This window comes from Oryzias melastigma, linkage group LG5 (genome assembly GCF_002922805.2).
Source record: "Oryzias melastigma strain HK-1 linkage group LG5, ASM292280v2, whole genome shotgun sequence".
Lineage (NCBI taxonomy): Eukaryota > Metazoa > Chordata > Actinopteri > Beloniformes > Adrianichthyidae > Oryzias > Oryzias melastigma.
In genome coordinates, this window is record NC_050516.1 from 34,775,450 (window position 1) to 34,794,411 (window position 18,962).

General features: G+C 38.6%; 1 protein-coding gene across 1 annotated transcript; it reads right to left on the reverse strand.

Moving 5' to 3' along the window:
- Positions 1 to 581: 581 nt before the first annotated feature.
- LOC112144691 (myosin heavy chain, fast skeletal muscle) lies at positions 582 to 17,338 on the reverse strand. Its single transcript, XM_024269362.2, has 41 exons — positions 15,002 to 17,338; positions 14,818 to 14,871; positions 14,453 to 14,668; positions 11,970 to 12,113; positions 11,729 to 11,885; positions 11,622 to 11,649; positions 11,414 to 11,528; positions 11,242 to 11,334; positions 11,083 to 11,146; positions 10,898 to 10,996; positions 10,718 to 10,821; positions 10,505 to 10,643; positions 10,306 to 10,424; positions 10,063 to 10,212; positions 9,761 to 9,931; positions 9,380 to 9,686; positions 9,227 to 9,300; positions 9,063 to 9,150; positions 8,869 to 8,986; positions 8,666 to 8,789; positions 8,457 to 8,593; positions 8,118 to 8,373; positions 7,790 to 8,032; positions 7,528 to 7,704; positions 7,305 to 7,450; positions 7,137 to 7,227; positions 6,681 to 7,070; positions 6,482 to 6,608; positions 6,211 to 6,329; positions 5,924 to 6,120; positions 5,666 to 5,849; positions 4,787 to 4,952; positions 4,477 to 4,601; positions 4,079 to 4,387; positions 3,799 to 4,002; positions 3,600 to 3,725; positions 3,345 to 3,515; positions 3,165 to 3,269; positions 1,029 to 1,124; positions 819 to 950; positions 582 to 718 (listed from the first exon to the last, which is right to left on the reverse strand). Exons 3-41 carry the CDS (start codon positions 14,654 to 14,656, stop codon positions 698 to 700), a joined length of 5,820 nt encoding a protein of 1,939 aa, XP_024125130.1. The 5' UTR covers positions 14,657 to 14,668; positions 14,818 to 14,871; positions 15,002 to 17,338; the 3' UTR covers positions 582 to 697.
- Between the last annotated feature and the right edge of the window lie 1,624 nt (positions 17,339 to 18,962).

An 18,962-nucleotide genomic window follows, 5' to 3' on the forward strand; every position in this document is an offset into this window, starting at 1 on the left:
CAATAGCCAAATTTTGGATACACTGAAATAAAATTGTTTAAAAAAATCTTGAAAATATGGTAAAAAAAAAACTGTCAGCGTGCTGCCCTCTGCAGGTTGAATACAGGTATTACAGTTGAATTTTGCGATTGGTCAAACCATGTAAGTTTCAGAAGTCTGACGTCATGATCTGCAGCTCCAGTAATGTAATAGTCTTGCCTCCCAGTCCCTCCCCTTGACTGGATTTTCACATTTCGGCTGTGGGCGGAGTCAGCCTCCAACTTCCCTGTTTGGTTACCCTTTAACCAGTACAGTGAAAAGCTCATTTTCAAAGGAGGCCTGGTGTTTTGTGTTTATCTTTTCAGGTGTATTTATTGAAAGATGCATGATCAGGACTCAACATGGACGACATGTTGTCATCTGACAATTTAGTTTAAACTGAAGCAGATTTATTTGGATCAGGTGGGCGTGGTCAGTGAGGTCTGAGAATCAGGAAGTAGCAACACTTGTTTTCTACAAACATATTATGCAATATAAATCAGCTACAGTCATGTGTTTGTTATTGTCTAGAGAATAAAGAAAAATAAATGAGAAAGAGAGACTGCAAGTTTCCTGCATTTTTATTTATGAGTGATCACAGCATGCTTAGATATGAAGGTTAGCGAGCAACAAGACGGCCATTTTGACTCCCTCTTGCTCTGCTACTTTGGTTTTTTCATCACTCTTCTCCTTCTTTAGTCTGAAATGACACAAATAATGACAGATCAATCATCACTGGAGGGAATTGCTGTAGAAAAGCATTTTAATAAAAACATTTCTGTACATCAAATATTTCTTACCTTGATCATTTCGCGGCTCTTGGCCCTCATCTTGTTAACCTGAGATTCGGCGATGTCAGCCCTCTCCTGAGCTTCCTCCATCTCATGCTGCACCTTCCTGTACCTGGTCAGGTGAGTGTTGGCCTGTTCTTCCTGTAAAACAAAACAAAAACTTATGTTTTCTAATTGGAATGTACTTTCAAAGTTTATTCTAATTGTGGATGTGCTCACAGCCTCCTCAGCCTGTCGCTTGTAGGCCTTCAGCTTCAGTTGCAGCTTGTCCACCAGATCTTGAAGTCTAGCAAGATTCTTCTTGTCCTCCTCAGTCTGTTTCCAGTCGAACAAAAAATGTTTTTACACAACAAAAGCTATATTTTACAGAAGCCAAAAACGGCCTTCCCTACTTTTTTGGATAGTTTTCTCGTTATAACGAGATAATCAAGAACGATGAATGAAGCGTTCCCTTCTTCCTTTCCTGCAGGGAGACGCCGAGACTTCACCTGTTTTCAGTCTCTTTATTTTGTGGTTAACAAACACACTCCACAAAAGTTTTTTTTTTAGACTATTTTTCAATTCATTAGTGGATCTTTGCTCTTTAAACGTCTTAATTCCATCTCATGCACCAGCCCCCTCCCTTTGTTTGCCTAAAACCCCCAAACTAACAGGTTGATTGACAGAACCCAGGAGCCTTTCTGCATGGTGCGTTCACTGAGCTCCGGACACCAGCAGCAAAACACAGCAGTTTATCAGAGAACAGATCCCTATATAGGTTATTGATTTAATAGAGTCGACATTTTGTCTGAAAAACTGCACAAAAATTACAAAAGCGGACTTAGTTGGACCGAGTTGCTGTTTGGGTCTGCTAATGTTCGGAGTTCAATGAACGCATCATGCACAGTTCTGTCAATCAACCCGTTTGTTTGAAGGTATTAGGGAAATATAGGGCAGGTGCATGATCCACTAATAAAAATAAAAAATAGACAAAAAACTGAGCTTTTTGTGGAGCGTTCTTCTGCTGTTATTGTTGTTAACCACCAAACAAAGAGACTTAAAACAGGTCAAGTCGCTGAGTCTCAGTGTGGGAATGGGAGAGGGGGCCGCTTCATTCTTCGTTATTGATTATCTCATTATCAGAAGCAAACGAACGTTATCTTCTAAAAAACAAAAAAAGAACTTGGTTTTCTCGTGATAATGAGTTATTATCTTGTTTCTTGAGAAAATGAAGTTCGTTTTCTCGTGATAACGAGATATTATCTAATTTTCTCGAAAAAACAAACAATGTTTTCCCGTGATGATGAGTAATTATCTGATTTTCTTGAAAAAACGAACATTGTTTTCTCGCGATTGTGAGTTATTGTCTCGTTTTCTCGAAAAAACAAACTTTTTCTCGCGATGAGTTATCTCGTTTTCTTAAAAAAAGTAACTTTTTTTTCTCGTGATTATGAGTTATTACCTCATTTTCTCGAAGAAAAGAAAAAACTTTGTTTTTTTATGATATTAAGTTCTTGTCTGTTTTTCTTGAAAAAACTAACTTAGTTTTCTTGTGATAGTGAGTTATTATCTTGTTTTCTCAAAAAACGAACTTCGCTTACTTGTGATAACGAGATATCTCGTTTTCTCATTTTATCTCGTTATAACAAGATATCTTATTTTCTCGAAAAAAAACTAACTTTGTTTTCTAGTAATAATAAGTTAATGTCTTGTTTTCTTGAAAAAACAAACTTCATTTTCTCGTGATAATCAGTTATTATCTTGTTTTCTTGAGAAGATGAACTTTGTTTTCTGGCGATTATGAGTTATTAATTTGTTTTTCTTGAAAAAAATAACTTTGTTTTTTTCGTGATATTAAGTTTTTGTCTGGTTTTCTTGAAAAACAAACTTCGTTTTCTCGAAAAAACAAACTTCGTTTTATCAAAATAACAAACTTCCTTTTCTTCTGATAATGAGTTATTATCTTGTTTTCTTGAAAAAAACAAAATTTTGTTTACTTGTGATAATGAGTTATAATTCCGTTTTCTCATTTTATCTTGTGATAACAAGATATCTAATTTTCTTGCAAAAACAAACTTCGGTTTTCATGATAATGAGTTATTATCTCGTTTTCTTGAAAAAAGAACGTAATTTTCTCATGACAATGAGTTATCCCATTTTCTTAAAAAAAACGAACTTTGTTTTTCTCGTAATGACAAGATAAGATCTTGTTTTCTCGTGATAATGAACTTTGTTTTCTTTTTCTAATAAGATAATATCTCGTTATCACGAGAAAACAAAAAAAAACAACAACAAAAAAAGCAGTGTAGGCCGTTTTTTGGCTTCAGTAATATTTTATAACTACAGATGTTTTTATGAAGAAATGCACCGCCTGACCTGGTAGGTGAGCTCTTTCACTCTTCTTTCATATTTTCGAACTCCCTTGATAGCATCTGCACCACGTCTCTGCTCAGCATCAACTTCAGCTTCCAGTTCCCGAACCTTAGTGAAAGACATTTGACATAACTAAAACGCTGACTTGGGTCAAACGATAATTGTTGTCCAGATTTTGCCTACCCGAGCCTCCAGTTTCTGGAGCTGCTTCTTGCCCCCCTTCATGGCCAGATTTTCAGCTTCATCAAGGCGGTGCTGCAGGTCCTTCACGGTCACCTCCAGGTTCTTCTTCATCCTCTCCAAATGAGCACTGGTGTCCTGCTCCTTCTTCAGCTCTTCTGCCATCATGGCAGCCTGAAATATCAACAGTTGTTCTGCTTCATCAGACCTGCTGCTGTTTTTGTGCCTCGTTTCTTTTGTACAGACGAGTTTACTCACGTCGGTGATTGCCTTCTTTGCTTTGTCCTCAGCATTTCTTGCTTCCTGGACGGCATCTTCCACCTCGCCTTGAATCTGAACCAGGTCACCCTCCAGCTTCTTCTTGGTGTTGATGAGGCTGGTGTTCTGTTAGAAGCTGGGTGTTAGTTGGGCCTTCTGTCCTGAACTCTAGAGCTGTAGTGAGTTTTGCGGTGGTCACCTGAGAGTGCAGCAGTCCCACACGCTCGCTGGCATCAACAAGCTCCTGTTCAGCCACTTTGCGGCTCCTCTCAGTCTGCTCCAGAGCAGCTCTCAGCTCCTCGATCTCAGCCATCATCAGGTTGTTCCTGCGCTCCACCATTGCAACCTGCTCTCTCATGTCGTCTTGGCCTCTGATGGCATCATCAAGATGGAGCTGGGTGTCCTGAAATGAAGAAATAATCAGACGTTTCATGTTGGATTCCCAGAAAGCTGCAGGAGAAATCCTGTCATTGACGTACCTTGAGGTGTCCCTGCACATTTCTCAGCTGTTTCTGGGCTTCAGCGGCCTGCCGGTTGGCGTGGCTGAGTTGAATTTCCATCTCGTTGAGGTCTCCTTCCATCTTCTTCTTGATTCTCAAGGCGTCGTTCCTGCTCCTGACCTCAGAATCCAGGGTGGTCTGCATGGACTCGATCACCCTCTGGCTGTTCCTCTTGATCTGCTCGATCTCCTCGTCCTTCTCTGCAAGTTTCCTGTCGATTTCACTCTTGACTTGGGTGAGTTCAAGCTGAACGCGGAGAATCTTGGACTCCTCGTGTTCCAGCGTAGCCTTAACAAAAAGTACAAACGTGTTTTTGTTACATCATCACTAACATGAGGCGATTTTGACTGGTGTAAAGAAGCCTCATTAATCCGTACCTCTGCCTCTTCAAGAGACGTTTGGAGGTCGGATTTCTCCGTCTCCACTGCCTTCTTCGCCTTTTCCAGCTCATGAATGTTTTTTCCGCTCTCACTAATTTGTTCAGTTAAGTCTGAGATCTCCTCTGCAGTGAAATGAGATTATAGTGAGCACAGTTATTTAATTAAATGTGATATTACACATTCATATTATACATTTATTAGACCAGAAGGGGCCACTGTTTTATTGAGAAATCATAAAAAACTGCTTTTTATCAAATTTGGACCCCTCTAACGATCTGTTTGTTTGAGTATGAGGACATTTTCATACGTTGCAGGTTTTTGTTTTCTCTCTTCATTGTCTCCAGCTGATCCAGGCATTCCTCATATGAATTTTTCAGCTTAAAAATCTCAGTGCTGATGGAGCGAGCTTCTTTCTGCGCTCCCTCCAGCTCTGCCTGGCTCTCCTCGTACTTTTGCTTCCACTCTGCAAGGACCTTTAAAACACAAAGTAGGGGCGTTTGATTTTAACATTTATTTACAGTTATGGTATGGAGCTAAATTGAGACCAATGTTATTTGAAACCCAAATAAAATAAAAAAAATATTGGTGTTTGGCCAAAAAATGTAACATTTCAGAAACTTTTTGCTATTCTAAAATAAACTTAATTATTTTTAGCTTCAAATGTTCTGATTTTTAGGTTTCAAATTTTCAATTTCAAAACTTTTTTTCAGTTTAAGATCTTTTTTCACTTTCAACTCTTATTTTTTTCATCTTCATATCTGAAAATTTCAGGTTTAAAACTTTCTCTCAGTGAACGCACGGGGACTGAGGTTACCACCCTCATCGATTTTGATTGGTCCTTCGTGTAAGCCCCGCCCCAATATGCCACAACAGGGCCAAAAGTTTTGAACCTGAAATTTTCGAATCCGAAAACGAAAAACAAGAGCTAAAAGAAAAAAGAGATTTGAAACTGAAATAAAACTTTGAAAGTTGAATTTTTGAGTTTTGAAACCTAAAAAACAGAAAATTTGCTTCTGTAAATAATTCAGTTTATTTTAGAATATCAAAAAGTTTTGGATATTTAGATTTTTCTTGGCCAAACACCAATATTTTTTGCAACTTTTTTTAAATTTGGGTTTCAAGTTTTATTGGTCCCAAGTTAGCTCCATATGATTGCTTTGAAAAGACAAATGGAGAGAAGGAGTACCTTGTCAAAGTTTCTCTGCTTCTTGTCCAGACTGGCAGCCAGAGCATTAGCTCTCTCCACGTCGATCATCAGATCCTCCACTTCCGCCTGCAGCCTCTGTTTAGTCTTTTCTAGAGAGGCGCATTTTGCGTTCACGGCCTCGATGGACTCCTCTGCATCCTGAAGACGCTGAGCCAGCTTTTTCCTATGAAAAATATCCATATTTTATTATAGTTAAAGTACCTTGAAGTGATCAGAAGCAGACAAAAGTAGACTGACTTTGCCTCCTCCAGCTCCTCAGTGCGCTGAATAGCGTCGGTCTCATATTTGGTTCTCCATTGAGCCACCTCACTGTTAGCCTTGGACATGGCGCGCTGCAGCTCAGCTTTAGCCTCCTGCTCCTCCTCATACTGCTCTCTGAGCAGATCACAGTCATGACGAGCTGACTGGACAGCGTGAGCCAGAGCGTTCTTGGCCTACAACCCAAACAAGAAGGACAGTTTAACCCTGATGGTCCTCTGAGCCTTTGTTTTCCTTTTTGTGGTGCTGTTTCCATGGACTATTACCTTCACTTCCTCCTCGATGTGTCTCTTCAACTCTTCAATCTGCTGGGTGAAAGCCTGCTTGCCTCTGGTCAGCTGAGACACGAGTGCCTCCTTCTCCTCCAGCTGACGACCAAATTCTCCTTTTGGAAAATGTGAATCAAAGCAAAAGCATGTGAGAAGATTTCATATTATTGTCAGGAGATGCTCACAAACATGATTTATTTGCTGGAATGGTGACTTTAGTTTTTGAAAAGATGTTTTAAACATCATCAGAGGAAAGTGAGGTCGGTACCGTTTTCAGTCTGAAGTCGAGCCTTTTGTGCACTGATGTCATTCAGTTGACGGACATTTTCATCGTTCTTGGATTTGAGCTCACTCAGCTGATCCTCTAAGGTCCTGCACATTTTCTCCAGGTTTCCCTAAAATAAAAAAGAATGAATGAATAAAACAAAACTGCAGCTGAGTTTGCCTGCAGGAATACTCGTTCTCACTTTTGCTTTGGCAATGGCCTCCATGTTGCTGCTGAGGTCATCGATCTCCATCTTGTATTCACTCTTTTCTTTCTCCAGCTTCTGCTTGACTCTCTGCAGGTTGTCGATCTGCTCTCCCAGCTCAGCCACGCTGTCGGCCTGCTTCTTACGGAGAGCTGCTGCCGTGGCTTCATGCTGCAGCGTGGCCTCTTCGAGATCCCGCCGCAGCTTCTGAAACTCAGTCTCGCGCTTCTTGCTCATCTCGATCTGAGCTGCAGTTGCTCCTCCAGCTTCTTCCAGGCGCTCGCTGATCTCCTCCAGCTCCCTGGAGAGGTCAGACCTCTGCTTCTCCACTTTGGCCCGAGCGGCTCGCTCTGCTTCGATCTCTTCCTCCAGCTCCTCAATGCGAGCCTGAAACGGAAGACTTCAGTGAAAACACGACTCATAGTTCAACCTAAGTGAAAGTATCTAGAGTACCTGAAGCTCCTTTATCTTCTTCTGCAGCTGAATTCCCAGAGACTGCTCGTCCTCAATCTTACTAAGAAGTTGGCTCATCTCAAAGTCCTTCCTGGAGGAGAAGAGATGCTCCAGTTTAGTTTGAGAACTTCTGTTTCTTCTAAACATCAGATGTAATAATTTTCTGACTTCTTAATTTTCTCCTCAGACTGCTGCTTGTCATTCTCCAGATCCATTATGGACTCCTGGGCCAGTTTCAGATCTCCTTCCAGCTTCCTCTTAGCTCGCTCCAGGTCCATGCGGAGCTTCTTCTCCTGCTCCAGTGAACCTTCAAGCTGTTGGGAGAAATCCAAGTCCACACTTGGGTTCACAGATTTACTAACAGATTACACTCTCAATGTCTAAGACTCACATCATCCACTTGCTGCTCCAGCTTGGTCTTGGCCTTCGTCAGAGTGTTGACTTTGTCTTCCTCTGCCTGCAGGTCATCCAGGGTCTGCTGATGGGCCTCTTGGAGGGCCTTCTTCTCTTTGGTCAGTTTGGCAATGGTCTCATCCTGAGAAGCCATCTCCTCTGTGAGGTTCTTGACCTGTAGAAGTTAACACAACCGTTGTTTGATGTGGTTTTATTCAACAAAAATAAAAAAAAGTTTCATCAAATATGAGATGTAGAACCTTGTTCTCAGTGGCATGTTTCTCCTTTTCCACTTTGGCCAGAGTGAGCTCCAAGTCATCAATGTCCTTTTTTAACTCGGAGCACTCGTCCTCCAGCTTTCTCTTCTTTGCAGTCAGCTCTGCGTTGATCTCCTCCTCATCCTCCAGTCTCTCGGCAGTCTCTTTGAGCTTTGCCTCCAGCTGGATTTTGGCTTTAATGAGCCCCTCACACCTCTCCTCTGCATCGGCCAGATTTTCTCCCTCCTACAGTTTAAAGCAAATACATTTCTTTAACAATTTATTGACAGTATGGATAATAAATACTGGTGCATTGTTCAGACAAACTCACAGACTGCACTTGTAACAGCAGGTCATTCTTCTCCTGGAGCAGAGAAACCATCTTCTCCTCCAGCTCTTTCTTTTTAGCCAGAGCTTTGGTTAGATCTTCTTTGGTCTTTTCAAATGTTTCTTTCATCTGAGCCATCTCCTTCTCGGTCTCTGCACTCTTCAGCAGAGGCTTGATCTTGAAATACAGTTTCATCCATGGCCAAGTTTTGACATTCATGAATGCTCGGATGTTGTACTGGATGGAGTAAATCGCATCCCTGATGGAAAAAAGGAAACAGAGTGTCAGAGCCTTAAGGTCCTTGTAATGTATACCACATCCGCACAGAAATGGATGCATTACCGTCTTTCCATCATCTTGACAAACTCGCGTCTCATGAGAAATCCTCTGCAGAGAGCTTGAGTCATTGTGACCAGCTCTGCCAGTTTCTCGTCTCTCATCTCCTCCAGAGTTCCAAGCAAACCAGCTTTGAAGAACACCTGAAGATCAATATAAACAAGGGCTTTACCTCTGTGGAGATTAGAGTTTCCGAATTAACATCATGAAAATACCTTAGTGTGTCCGAATTTGTACTGAGTGTGATCAACTTCAATGGAACCCAAGAGTTTCTCTGAGGCCTTCTTGTTGTCGATAAATTGCCCCTCAGGGATGACGCTGGCATTCAATACTTTGTATCTAAAGGGGCAGATTGAATTCATTCAGTTGATCTTATTCAGCAGTTCAAGTAATTCCATGAATGAAACAGTCTTGATACCTCTGCTTGAAGTCACCATAGAGGATTCTGCTGGGGAAGCCTTTCCTGCAGATCCTGATCCCCTCCAGCACGCCGTTACACCTCAGCTGATGGATGACCAGGAAGTTCTCCATGAGACCTTCAAGACAAACTCCCATCATTCTTACAGCAGTTTCTCTTTGCATGAAATCAGAAAGTTACATTATGATTCAAACCTGGAGTCTTTGATTCATTTGGAATCAAACAGCGCACAAAATGTGGATGAGTGCTCCTCAGGTTCGTCATCAGCTTGCCCAGATTCTCCTGAAGAAGTGAATAAATGAGTTAATGAAGCATTTAGTTCATCACAAATATGTTGAAAACTTCCCTCAGAGCTTACCCTGAACAATGCAGACACTGTCTGGAATGAGCCGCCCTTCTTCTTTCCAGCTTTCTTTCCACCTCCACTCTCAGCTGTGGGCGACAAAACAACACATTTCACACACACAAGCTCATCAAACTGAAAACTAGGAAGAAAAGCCAAAGCACAGACCATCAACAGAGGCATGTGTGGCATAAAGGTGAGCCAGGAGTTTGGTGGAAGCCTTCTGGTAGAGCTGGACCACAGAGTCGTTCAGAGGGTCCTTGTTCTTGTCCAGCCAGCCCGTGACATTATAGTCCACAGTGCCAGCGTAGTGGACCAGAGAGAAATGGGCCTCAGCTTTGCCTTTGGCGGGTTTGGGTTTCTGGAATGGAGCACTTTTTCCCAGATGCTGGTCGTACAGTTTGCTCTTGAAGGTCATGTCTGTTGCCTTAGGGAACATACACTCCTCTTCCAGGATGGAGAAGATGCCCATTGGCTGCAGAGATCCAGAGACTTTTAGCAAGAGAAGCTTTGACTTCTTGTACTTTTTATTGGATGTTGGGTCTTTACCTTCTCAATAAGCTCAATGCAAGCAGCCAAGTCCATGCCAAAGTCAATGAACTCCCATTCAATTCCCTCTTTCTTATACTCTTCTTGCTCCAGGACGAACATGTGATGGTTGAAGAACTGTTGCAGTTTTTCGTTGGTGAAGTTGATGCACAGCTGCTCCAAGCTGTTGTACTGGAAGGAAACACATGAATATTTGACTATTTATGGCTTTGAAAAGATTTGAAAGCAACCAAACGGAAGATAATACTTGTTTTTGTTGACCTTTATCCAGACACATGACAGTAATGGATGAGCAAACTCACATCAAAGATTTCAAAGCCAGCAATGTCCAAGACGCCAATGAAGAAGCTTCTGGGCTGCTTGGTATCCAGCATCTCATTGATTCTGACCACCATCCACAAGAACATTTTCTCATAGACAGACTTGCAGAGAGCCGACACAGCGTTGTTGACCTTCAAGGAAGTATTCAACAATGAAGGATTGAAGGTGAAGCTCAAAACAGTCTCAAAATACACAGAAGATGAGATTGCAGGAGAACATTTCACCTGTGGGACGGTCTGACCCTTCGTCACAAACTCATTTCCCACTTTGACTCTCGGGTAGCACAGAGCCTTCAGCAGGTCGGCTGAGTTCAGGCCCATCAGGTATGCGATTTTATCTGCAACTGAAAGAGAACAGAAGAAAAGTTCAGTTTCAAAGCTCCTGCTTAAGACTTCAGTTTGATGGAAACTTGTCAGAAAATACCTTCAGTGCCATCAGGCTCAGCCTGCTCCTCACGCTGCTTCTGCTTGAACTTCATGCTCCCATGATGCATCACAGCTCCAGTCAGCTTGTAAATGCTCATCTTCTCCTCTGCAGTGAATCCCAGGATGTCGATGGCAGTCTGTGTGTGATCAGGAAGAATAAATCTACAGTTTTTGTTGAGTTTACAGACTGTGCTCATAACGATGTCCTTACATCAGTCGCAATGAATTCTTCAATGTCATTGATACTTTTAACTGTGATTTCTCCCTGGCTGATCATGGCATAGTCGTATGGGTTGGTGGTGATGAGGAGAGCCTCTGAAGAAAAAAAAAATTATTGGAAAATTAAAACTTTTTTTTACATAAATGATCATGTAAATCCTAAATGCCCTACCTATTAGCTCAGGTTTGTGTCCTGTTTGGAGCTGATAGAAGATGTGGTAGCTCCTCTCAGCAGACAGCTGGAATGTCACTCGAGATTTCTCTAGCAGATCTATATGGATTCAATTTGAGGCATTTCCAGTTAAAAAAATATTTCAGTCTATGCACCGACAAATAAATATTTGAAAAAAAACGTACACGTTTCAATATCTGCAGAAGCGAGCTTTCCAGTCGACCCAAAGTGAATTCTGATAAATTTACCCTGAGAAGAAGCAGGAGAAACATGTAAATGAAACTGATCTGTTTGTGCTTTTTAGAAAATATTTAAGCAATTGAAAAGTTGAAAAAGTGACTCACAAATCGTGAGGAATTGTCATTTCTCACAGTCTTGGCGTTGCCGTAAGCTTCCAGCAGTGGATTTGCTGCAATGATTTGATCTTCCAGTGTCCCCTGCAGGAGAAATTATTTCATCAAGCACTATTTTATGTGTGTTTTTATTTATTTGTTGCTTTTATTGAACTTAACTTACCTGCATTTTGCCAGGAACAGGCTCAGCTTTCTTGCTTCCACCAGCTGCTGCGATTGTCGCAAAGTACTGGATGACACGTTTGGTGTTGACAGTTTTTCCTGCTCCAGATTCTCCGCTGGGTTTCAGAGTGTTAAAAAAGAAATTAATTTTTTTTTTTTTTTTTAAATGGTCTTAAAAACAATCCATTAAGCAAACGTTAGTCTCTTACGTAATCAGGATGGACTGGTTTTCTCTGTCTGTGAGAAAACAAGAGATGAACCATAATTATCTTTTGATTTTGAAGTGTGGATCTTGAAGTTCAAAAACAGTTGTTACCTTGCAGCATGAACTGATAGGCATTATCAGAGATGGAGAAGATGTGGGGCGGAGCCTCAATCCTCTTCTTTCCTCTGTACGCTGTGACAACCATTGTATCATACACTGGCAGCCACTTGTAGGGGTTCACAGTGACGCAGAACAGCCCTGAGTAGGTCTGTAGAGTCAGAGAGAATCAGCAGATTTTTCAGCATTTCTCTCGACTTTACGGCTCTGGTGTGAAGATCAGAAGCAAACCCACATAGATCATCCATGCTGCATAACGCTCTTTGAGGTTATACAGCACAGCAGGCTCGTTGAGGTGGGTCATCATGGCCATGTCCTCAATCTTGTCAAACTTCGGGGGGTTCATGGGGAAGATTTCATCTTCCTTCACCGTGAGACTCTGAGGTGGAAATCAAAAAGTCAAACACATCAGATATGATTATCTTGTACTTTTTGCATCATATTCCAGTTTGTAAGATTTTAATTCTGGTAAATCTGTGGCTCTCAAACTTGTCTTTTTGTTTAATAGATTTATTTGACAACTATAGAAAAAAGCCGCAAGATTTTCAAGATTAAACAAAAGCAGTGGAGGAAGGAAATGCTTTAATGGATCATTTCTAAAGCACAATTAGAAAACACATTGAATAATGAAGATACATATATTTGACAGTGATGGTTCTATACAAACATCTCAGCACAAATCAACACATTTAAACACATTTAGGGCATAAATATGTACATCTGAGGTAATCTGATAGAATTCATGAAGATATTTAAGAATTGGCGGAAGTAATTCACTATTTTCTTTTTACTTAATGGAGTAAAACAAGTACTTCAAGTGTAAAATAGCTTCTGTTAACACTATAACTTCTACACAAATTAATCAACATTTGATGAATGTTACAATTAAAAGCCAAATATCTGATCTCATCTATTTCACTATTTGATCTCTGTCACAAAAATGAACTGAAAAGGGATTTGGTTGACCATTAGTCCTTGAATACACAACGTAAAGGAGATTTTTCCATGTCTATTATAAGTTTATTCTAATAAAAAATTTTAAAAAACACAACTTTATGAAGTAAAATCTTGGATCTGACAAATATCAAATATTAGTGCTGAAGGATTAGATCAACAGTAACATCATCAAGATTTGTGAGAGATCATTTAAAAAAATGTAAAATACCAAAGGACCAACAAGTGAACCTTGTGGGACACCTTTATCTTTAGTTCAAAGTCTAAGGTTCTACCTATAAAACAAACACTAAAATGTTAAATGCAAATAGAAGCTAAACTAAAGTAAAGCTTTTCTAAAAAAAAAAAAATAATAAAAAAATAAAAATTGCTGATGGCGCGTAATTGTCTAAAAAAGAAAAAACCATCAACTAAATCAAACAATCTGTAATGTCAAATGGAGATCAGTTGAAAAAAGTTTAAAATAGTCTCAGAGTTGAATAACATTGTCCATCTGCCTTAAATGTGCATCAGTGACTTTTTTAGTTTTTTTTAAGCTTTTTCAGCGACAGTAAGTATTAAGTTAAAAAATCAAAACTGACTTCAAGTGTCCCCATTTGTTAAACTCGAAACAAAAAAAAGATAAAATCATAAGTGCAGTAGTTTTTGTTGTGTCATATACTCTAAAGGTTCTTTTAAAGAACCACTCCAATATATTTTGTGCTTTTGGTGTTTTTAACATGATCTTGTAGCATTTTTCTGATTGTGGAGGAGATATAATAAAGAAAACGAAGCTTTAAATTGTATTTCTGAGTATTTGTTTATTTAAGTCATTGTGAATCAGAAGCAGATTAAATCATGCAGCTCAAAAAGCAGTAATTTGTCAAGTAGAGAATAGACTAGTTGAATAGTTAGTCAAATAAAAGTCTTTAAACTTTGTTTTATTTTGGTAAGTTATACTTTAGTCGTCAAAGTTTTGAACAAATGCAGTTTAAGATAAAAATAATGTAATTTTGTGCCTCACACGACAACAGGTTTGGATTTCTTTTCTTTTTTTCTTTTTTTAATAAAAAGATTTCTCTAAAATGTTGTTTATATCTAAGAGTAAAGGGTGAAAAACATTATGGTGGCACACCAAAAGCCTAATGATGAAAAACATCATGTTTGAGTGTCTTGCTTCATTAATTTAAGTAAATCTGCTGCAGCAGGATGACATTTTTGACACAGGGTGGGTTTTATTTTGAAAGGAACTAGTTTGTCCTGCTGTCAAAAGTAAAATAAGTTATAACTGTTTTACACATATAAACATTTAGACACTGTTGTAATTTAATTATTGTAATATTTAAGTTACATTTATAAAATTAATTGACAAAAAAGCCGAAATATTGGGCTTTTTTTTACGATAAAGTGAGATTTTGTGGCTCTGGTTGGGTTCTGGTCTGTCAGAAACTGAACCAAATGTCTCTGTTAGTGTTAAAGGTTACAGAGCCTTGTCCTATAAAATTACATAGATTTTTGATGTTGGCTTAAATCAGTAAAATCAAAATTAAAAGATGACGAGGATGATTTTACAATGGATCAAAAGATGATCAGAGTGGGACTTCAAAGCTCATGTTATAAATCTTTTATCAAACAAATTAATATTTTCCTGCTGCTGTTTTCACTGTTTTGCTGAAAACCTGAAATAATAAGTACATTTTAATTTATCATTATTGCTTTGTTACATTTGCTTTAGATAAACATATCTTTGTTCCTGCATATCTGCCTGACATCCACTTGTCTCACCTTTCCCTCCAGAGTTTCCACAGTGGCCTTGCCTCCTTCTTTTTTCACCAGCTTTCCTTTAAGGTACATCTCGCTGGGCTCAGTCACAAAATAAGCCGTTTTCGCATCAAATGGGGTGTTTTGAGCCTCAAGTCTTTCTCTTTCTGGCTTGCGGAGGTAAGGGGCCGCCGCCCCAAAACACTCCATCTCTGCGTCCCCACTCATGATGACCCTTTACTGTGAGTGAGGAAACAAGACAAACGTTTAATGTCTCCAAAATCAGTCAATCAGTCTCACTAAAAGTTTTTAGATAACTGATGTTGGCAAAAAATGTGCAAAATGCTTTGTAAATGTTGGTCATGATGCAGATTATTCAACCAGATTACCGTGGAGCAAACCAGGTGAGAAGAAGGTCGTCCTGCAGACTTCAGTGAAGACCTCTGAAAGAAGAAGTAATTTTAAATAAATTATGCACAATTTATTGTCTTTTTTAAAGTGTAAATCTCTTGGTTAAATATTTTCTTCAATCATTGACATCAATGCCTGTTGCCATAGCACCCAAACGCCTACCTTTGCTGGGTGGGAGTCCTCAGCTGTGGTTCCTGGTCCTTTTATATAGTGTGGTGGAAACCCATCACCGGTTCTGTATTTGGTCATGTTGTCTGGTCATGTGGCAGCATCAGCTCCTCGCTGTATGTGTGCCATTGTATTTCATGACATTGCCCTTCCAGCCATATAAAGAACAATACAGTTTTTTGCCTTACATTTCTAACTCTTCTGACATATCAACGGTAGTAAATGTCCTTCAAATATGTTCACAGTAACATCTTCAAAACAGTTAAAATCATGTGAGAATGAAACCTAAATATGGAGCTTTTTTTTCTCATTCTAAAGTTCCAGAGTCAGTCAGCAGATCCAGACAGTCCAAAGATGTGACTAATGCATCTTTTTTAAAGCTCTTTGGCACAACAGTAGATATTTGCTATGCTTTGGTGAGACCTTAAAAGCCAGTGATATACAGTTTCAGAGTCCATACGGGTCAGAAATGATTAAAAAGTAGAAGGAGGGCCTGTGCCGCTGCCAGAGGATCACCTTGAAGACAATGTAACAGCTGCTCATTCTTCTTTAATACACTCAATCCTTCCAGGGAAGCAGCAGAAGAATAGGCAGCAGCTCTTCTTCTACAATTACTCTCTTAAGAAAGAGTTTTTGAGTGACCAATCTGATAAAGGTATTCTGTTTTTTTGCACTTTTTTTCCCAAGGATGCTATTTTCCATACGTATTTATTGAATTATTGTTTTAATCAAACTTGCTCAGTTCCTTTTAGTTGAAAGAAAAGCATTTAGTTTGTCAGCAGATGGTTAAAATGATGCTGCTGTTGATGGAAGATGGAACATTAATGATTTATAAGTGAAAGCAAGTAAGCAGCCATTAAGGGCGTTGTTTTTTTGTTTTTTTGAGAAAGGGTCACCTTACATCGGTTAATGTGAACAAGAAATTCATAAGTGGTTATCCAAAGTTAGAATAGGTCCCTGTCTTAAGTGAAGCTGCATTACATGATGCCTGCTTTGAAATCTTCTCTCTTATTTGGGCAATCCTCAAAAATAGCAGCAGGCGCACAATGATGCTGAAGCCAAAGGCTGCATGCTCAAGAGGTTTATTGTCTTTTTAATCACGTTTGATATGTGTCCGCGAGTTTCTGCATTTGTCAAAGCGCAACAGCTGAGCTGAAGATAATAAACCGGTGTGAGTGGAGAGCAGCATTCAAGTCAAATGGCTGGAAACAGACAGCGTGAAAATTCATTTTTAAGAACTGTTGACTTGATTTTTAAACTGTAAGTATTTTATTTGACTATTTTTTTCAATAATGTAATTTAAACTTTGGAGCTAACGTTTAAAAGGCAGTGATATAAGAAAAGTTATATTCACTTTGACCACTAGGATTTGTAAATGAGATTTGAAATAATTATTTCGGGTTTGTAAAAACTGTAAATTATGTGTTTTTTTAACAATGTCTTTTGTTTATCCACCTATGTGGCTCCTTTTTGTCAATATGTTTGTAAGAATAAGGTGTTATATTTTTAAGTGGTAATTAAGCCTAGAATTTAAGACACAAAACTAGGACAGTGGTGGTACCAAATTTATTACGAAACTTAATTTTTTGCTAGTTGACAGTTATTGGTTATTTTTTTCTATTTTGAGAGAGTTTAATTTTTTTCCTTTAAGAAATGTGTCATTAAAATGTGTTAATTGGATTTTATTTTTTTAAGTTCTTTGCCATTTATTTTATTGTATATTGCCATAGTTGTTGTTTTTCTGTTTAAGAAAGTTTCCTTTTTCATGCATTTTATTTCAGTTGAATAACTTTCTTTCACAATGGTGCTAATTGTTTCCTTCTGTTATTTTTTACAACATGACCGCAGGAGCTGCTGGTTGCTCCTCTGTGAGCTCCCAGCAGTGCTAAAGACATTCAGGGGGGTGTCAGTCTTGCAATGCTGACGGAAGGGTCACTGAAGTCTCATCAACACTTGCAAGGAGCCTCATGTTGCAGACGTGTAAACACGCTGCTTATGTTACCTGCCACTCACCATCCTCGTTATCCTCAGCTCTCCCAACGTGATGCTGCATTAACTGTAGCGGTTTCATGTTAAAGTTAAGAAATGTTATTTTAAAAGAAAAAAAAAAGTGTATGAAAGTTTTTCTATATATAAAGTTTATATTATTTGATTTACTATAACTTTTCAACTGTTAACACGATCAATGTGATTCCAGTAGATTTTGAAAGAGAAAACAGTTGAAAAGTTGCAGTACGTTAAAAATTTTGCGCTTAAGCATCACAAGGTGTTAAAGGGTTAATGTATTTTCACTGTTTTTATTAACTTTTCTATTTTCAAACTTAAAATAGGTCTGCAACCTACAGAAAATGTAAAAAGAAAATGGAGTATCCCACACACAAAGCATTTAAACACAATTTACCGTGTTTTAGAGTTTAAGTCGTAATTTTCTTCATAGTTTAGCCAGGGGTGCGACTTATTCTCAGGAGTGACTTATTTATTTTTTTCCCCTCTTTATTTTAGACATCAAAAAGGTTATATATTTGTTATTTTCCCAGTAAACACCAGTTGTCTTTTAGCAGTTGTTTCTTCTAACAACCACTGGAGGGCGCTGCATCTGAGTATTTGCTGACAGCGGCATAAGAAGAAGTGTCGTCCAAAACAAACAAGGAAAAGAATCTGATTGTTTTCCTCTTAAACTTTGATATTTTTCTGATACAGATCAAAAGATTAGCATTCTTGCATGTATTTATTTTTTTTAGCTAGGCTGACCTTCGCAAATTTGTTCCGAAATATCAGACTTTTCTCCCTAAAGACTTATACTCCGGAGCGACTTATATATGGTTTTCTCCTTCTTTTTTTAGACCTTTTTTGCTCTTGCGACTCATACTCCGGAAAACAGTAAATTACTTTTTTTTTTTTTTTTAACTTGGCTATTTATTGGCAAGTTTACACTCTTTTTGGTTAATTGTCAATGTAGAAACAAATGATTACCTTAAATAAGAACTTACATTTTTCCTTTAGTAAGTTATGAATTTCACAAAAGAATGGTTTAAAAAAAAAAAAAAAAAAAGGTTTATAAATCTTGTTGGGAATATCTCAATTAAAAATGGTTAATAGTAAAATACCTAATATAATAGGAGCAAGGCTACTCGATAGTACATACTATGCTTGAGAAACATGTTTTTTTGTTTTACAAAAGGGGTTTATACAAATATAAATCTTGCGTGTCAGAAGATCTATAACTCCCTGTTGTAACAGTAAGATCTGTCTAACACAAGAGGCTCTCAGATCTTATCTATTTGCCCAGCTCTTGAACAGGATAAGTTAAATAAAAAATACAAAAAGAAACAGAGTCTTACAGTTCCAGGATCATTTTTCAATCGGTTTTCAATCAGATTTCACTAGAATTTAAATACCTTTGCCGAACGACTTCGCTTTAGCGCTAGCTATACAATCCGATAGATGAAAGGTTCTGTTTATAAATCATCTGCAGAGGTCAAAAAGTCAAATACCAGCAGTTGTCACATACACCCAACGTAGATATCCTTTCACATTAACATTTAATATAAGCTCAAGCCTGCAAGTTTTTTTTTCTCTGTAAACAAACCCTGCTTATAGTTTTTCTTTTTTTTTTCATGCTTACACAGTCCAGAATGGTGCAGAGTTGCCTAATTGTCACCACTTCATCTTCTGTAAATGTCAAGACAACTGCTGCTGATCCTTTCCAGAGCTGATGATTTACAGCACCTGGTGTTGACCCTCCTTCTCCAAACCTTCTCCCAGTAAGAGAACAGCCAGGAATGCACACTTTTTGTTGTTTTTTTTTACTTAGATCTTCATATGACAGATCCTTTTTTTTCTTCTCTTAACAATTCATTATTTATGTATGGACTCAAAAGTCAGAGTAAAAGGTTCAAATTAGAAAAAAAGGTACACATTTTTCTGGAGACAAATTTAATTCACTGGAGTGTGT

Coding starts and splice junctions, on each gene's coding strand:
- LOC112144691 (XM_024269362.2), bottom strand. CDS start 14,656: ATGAGTGGGGACGCAGAGATGGAGTGTTTTGGGGCGGCGGCCCCTTAC. Junction 11,529..11,621: donor AACCAGTCCATCCTGATTAC/GTAAGAGACTAA, acceptor TCTGAAACCCAG/CGGAGAATCTGGAGCAGGAA. Junction 3,726..3,798: donor TGGGACTGCTGCACTCTCAG/GTGACCACCGCA, acceptor AGCTTCTAACAG/AACACCAGCCTCATCAACAC.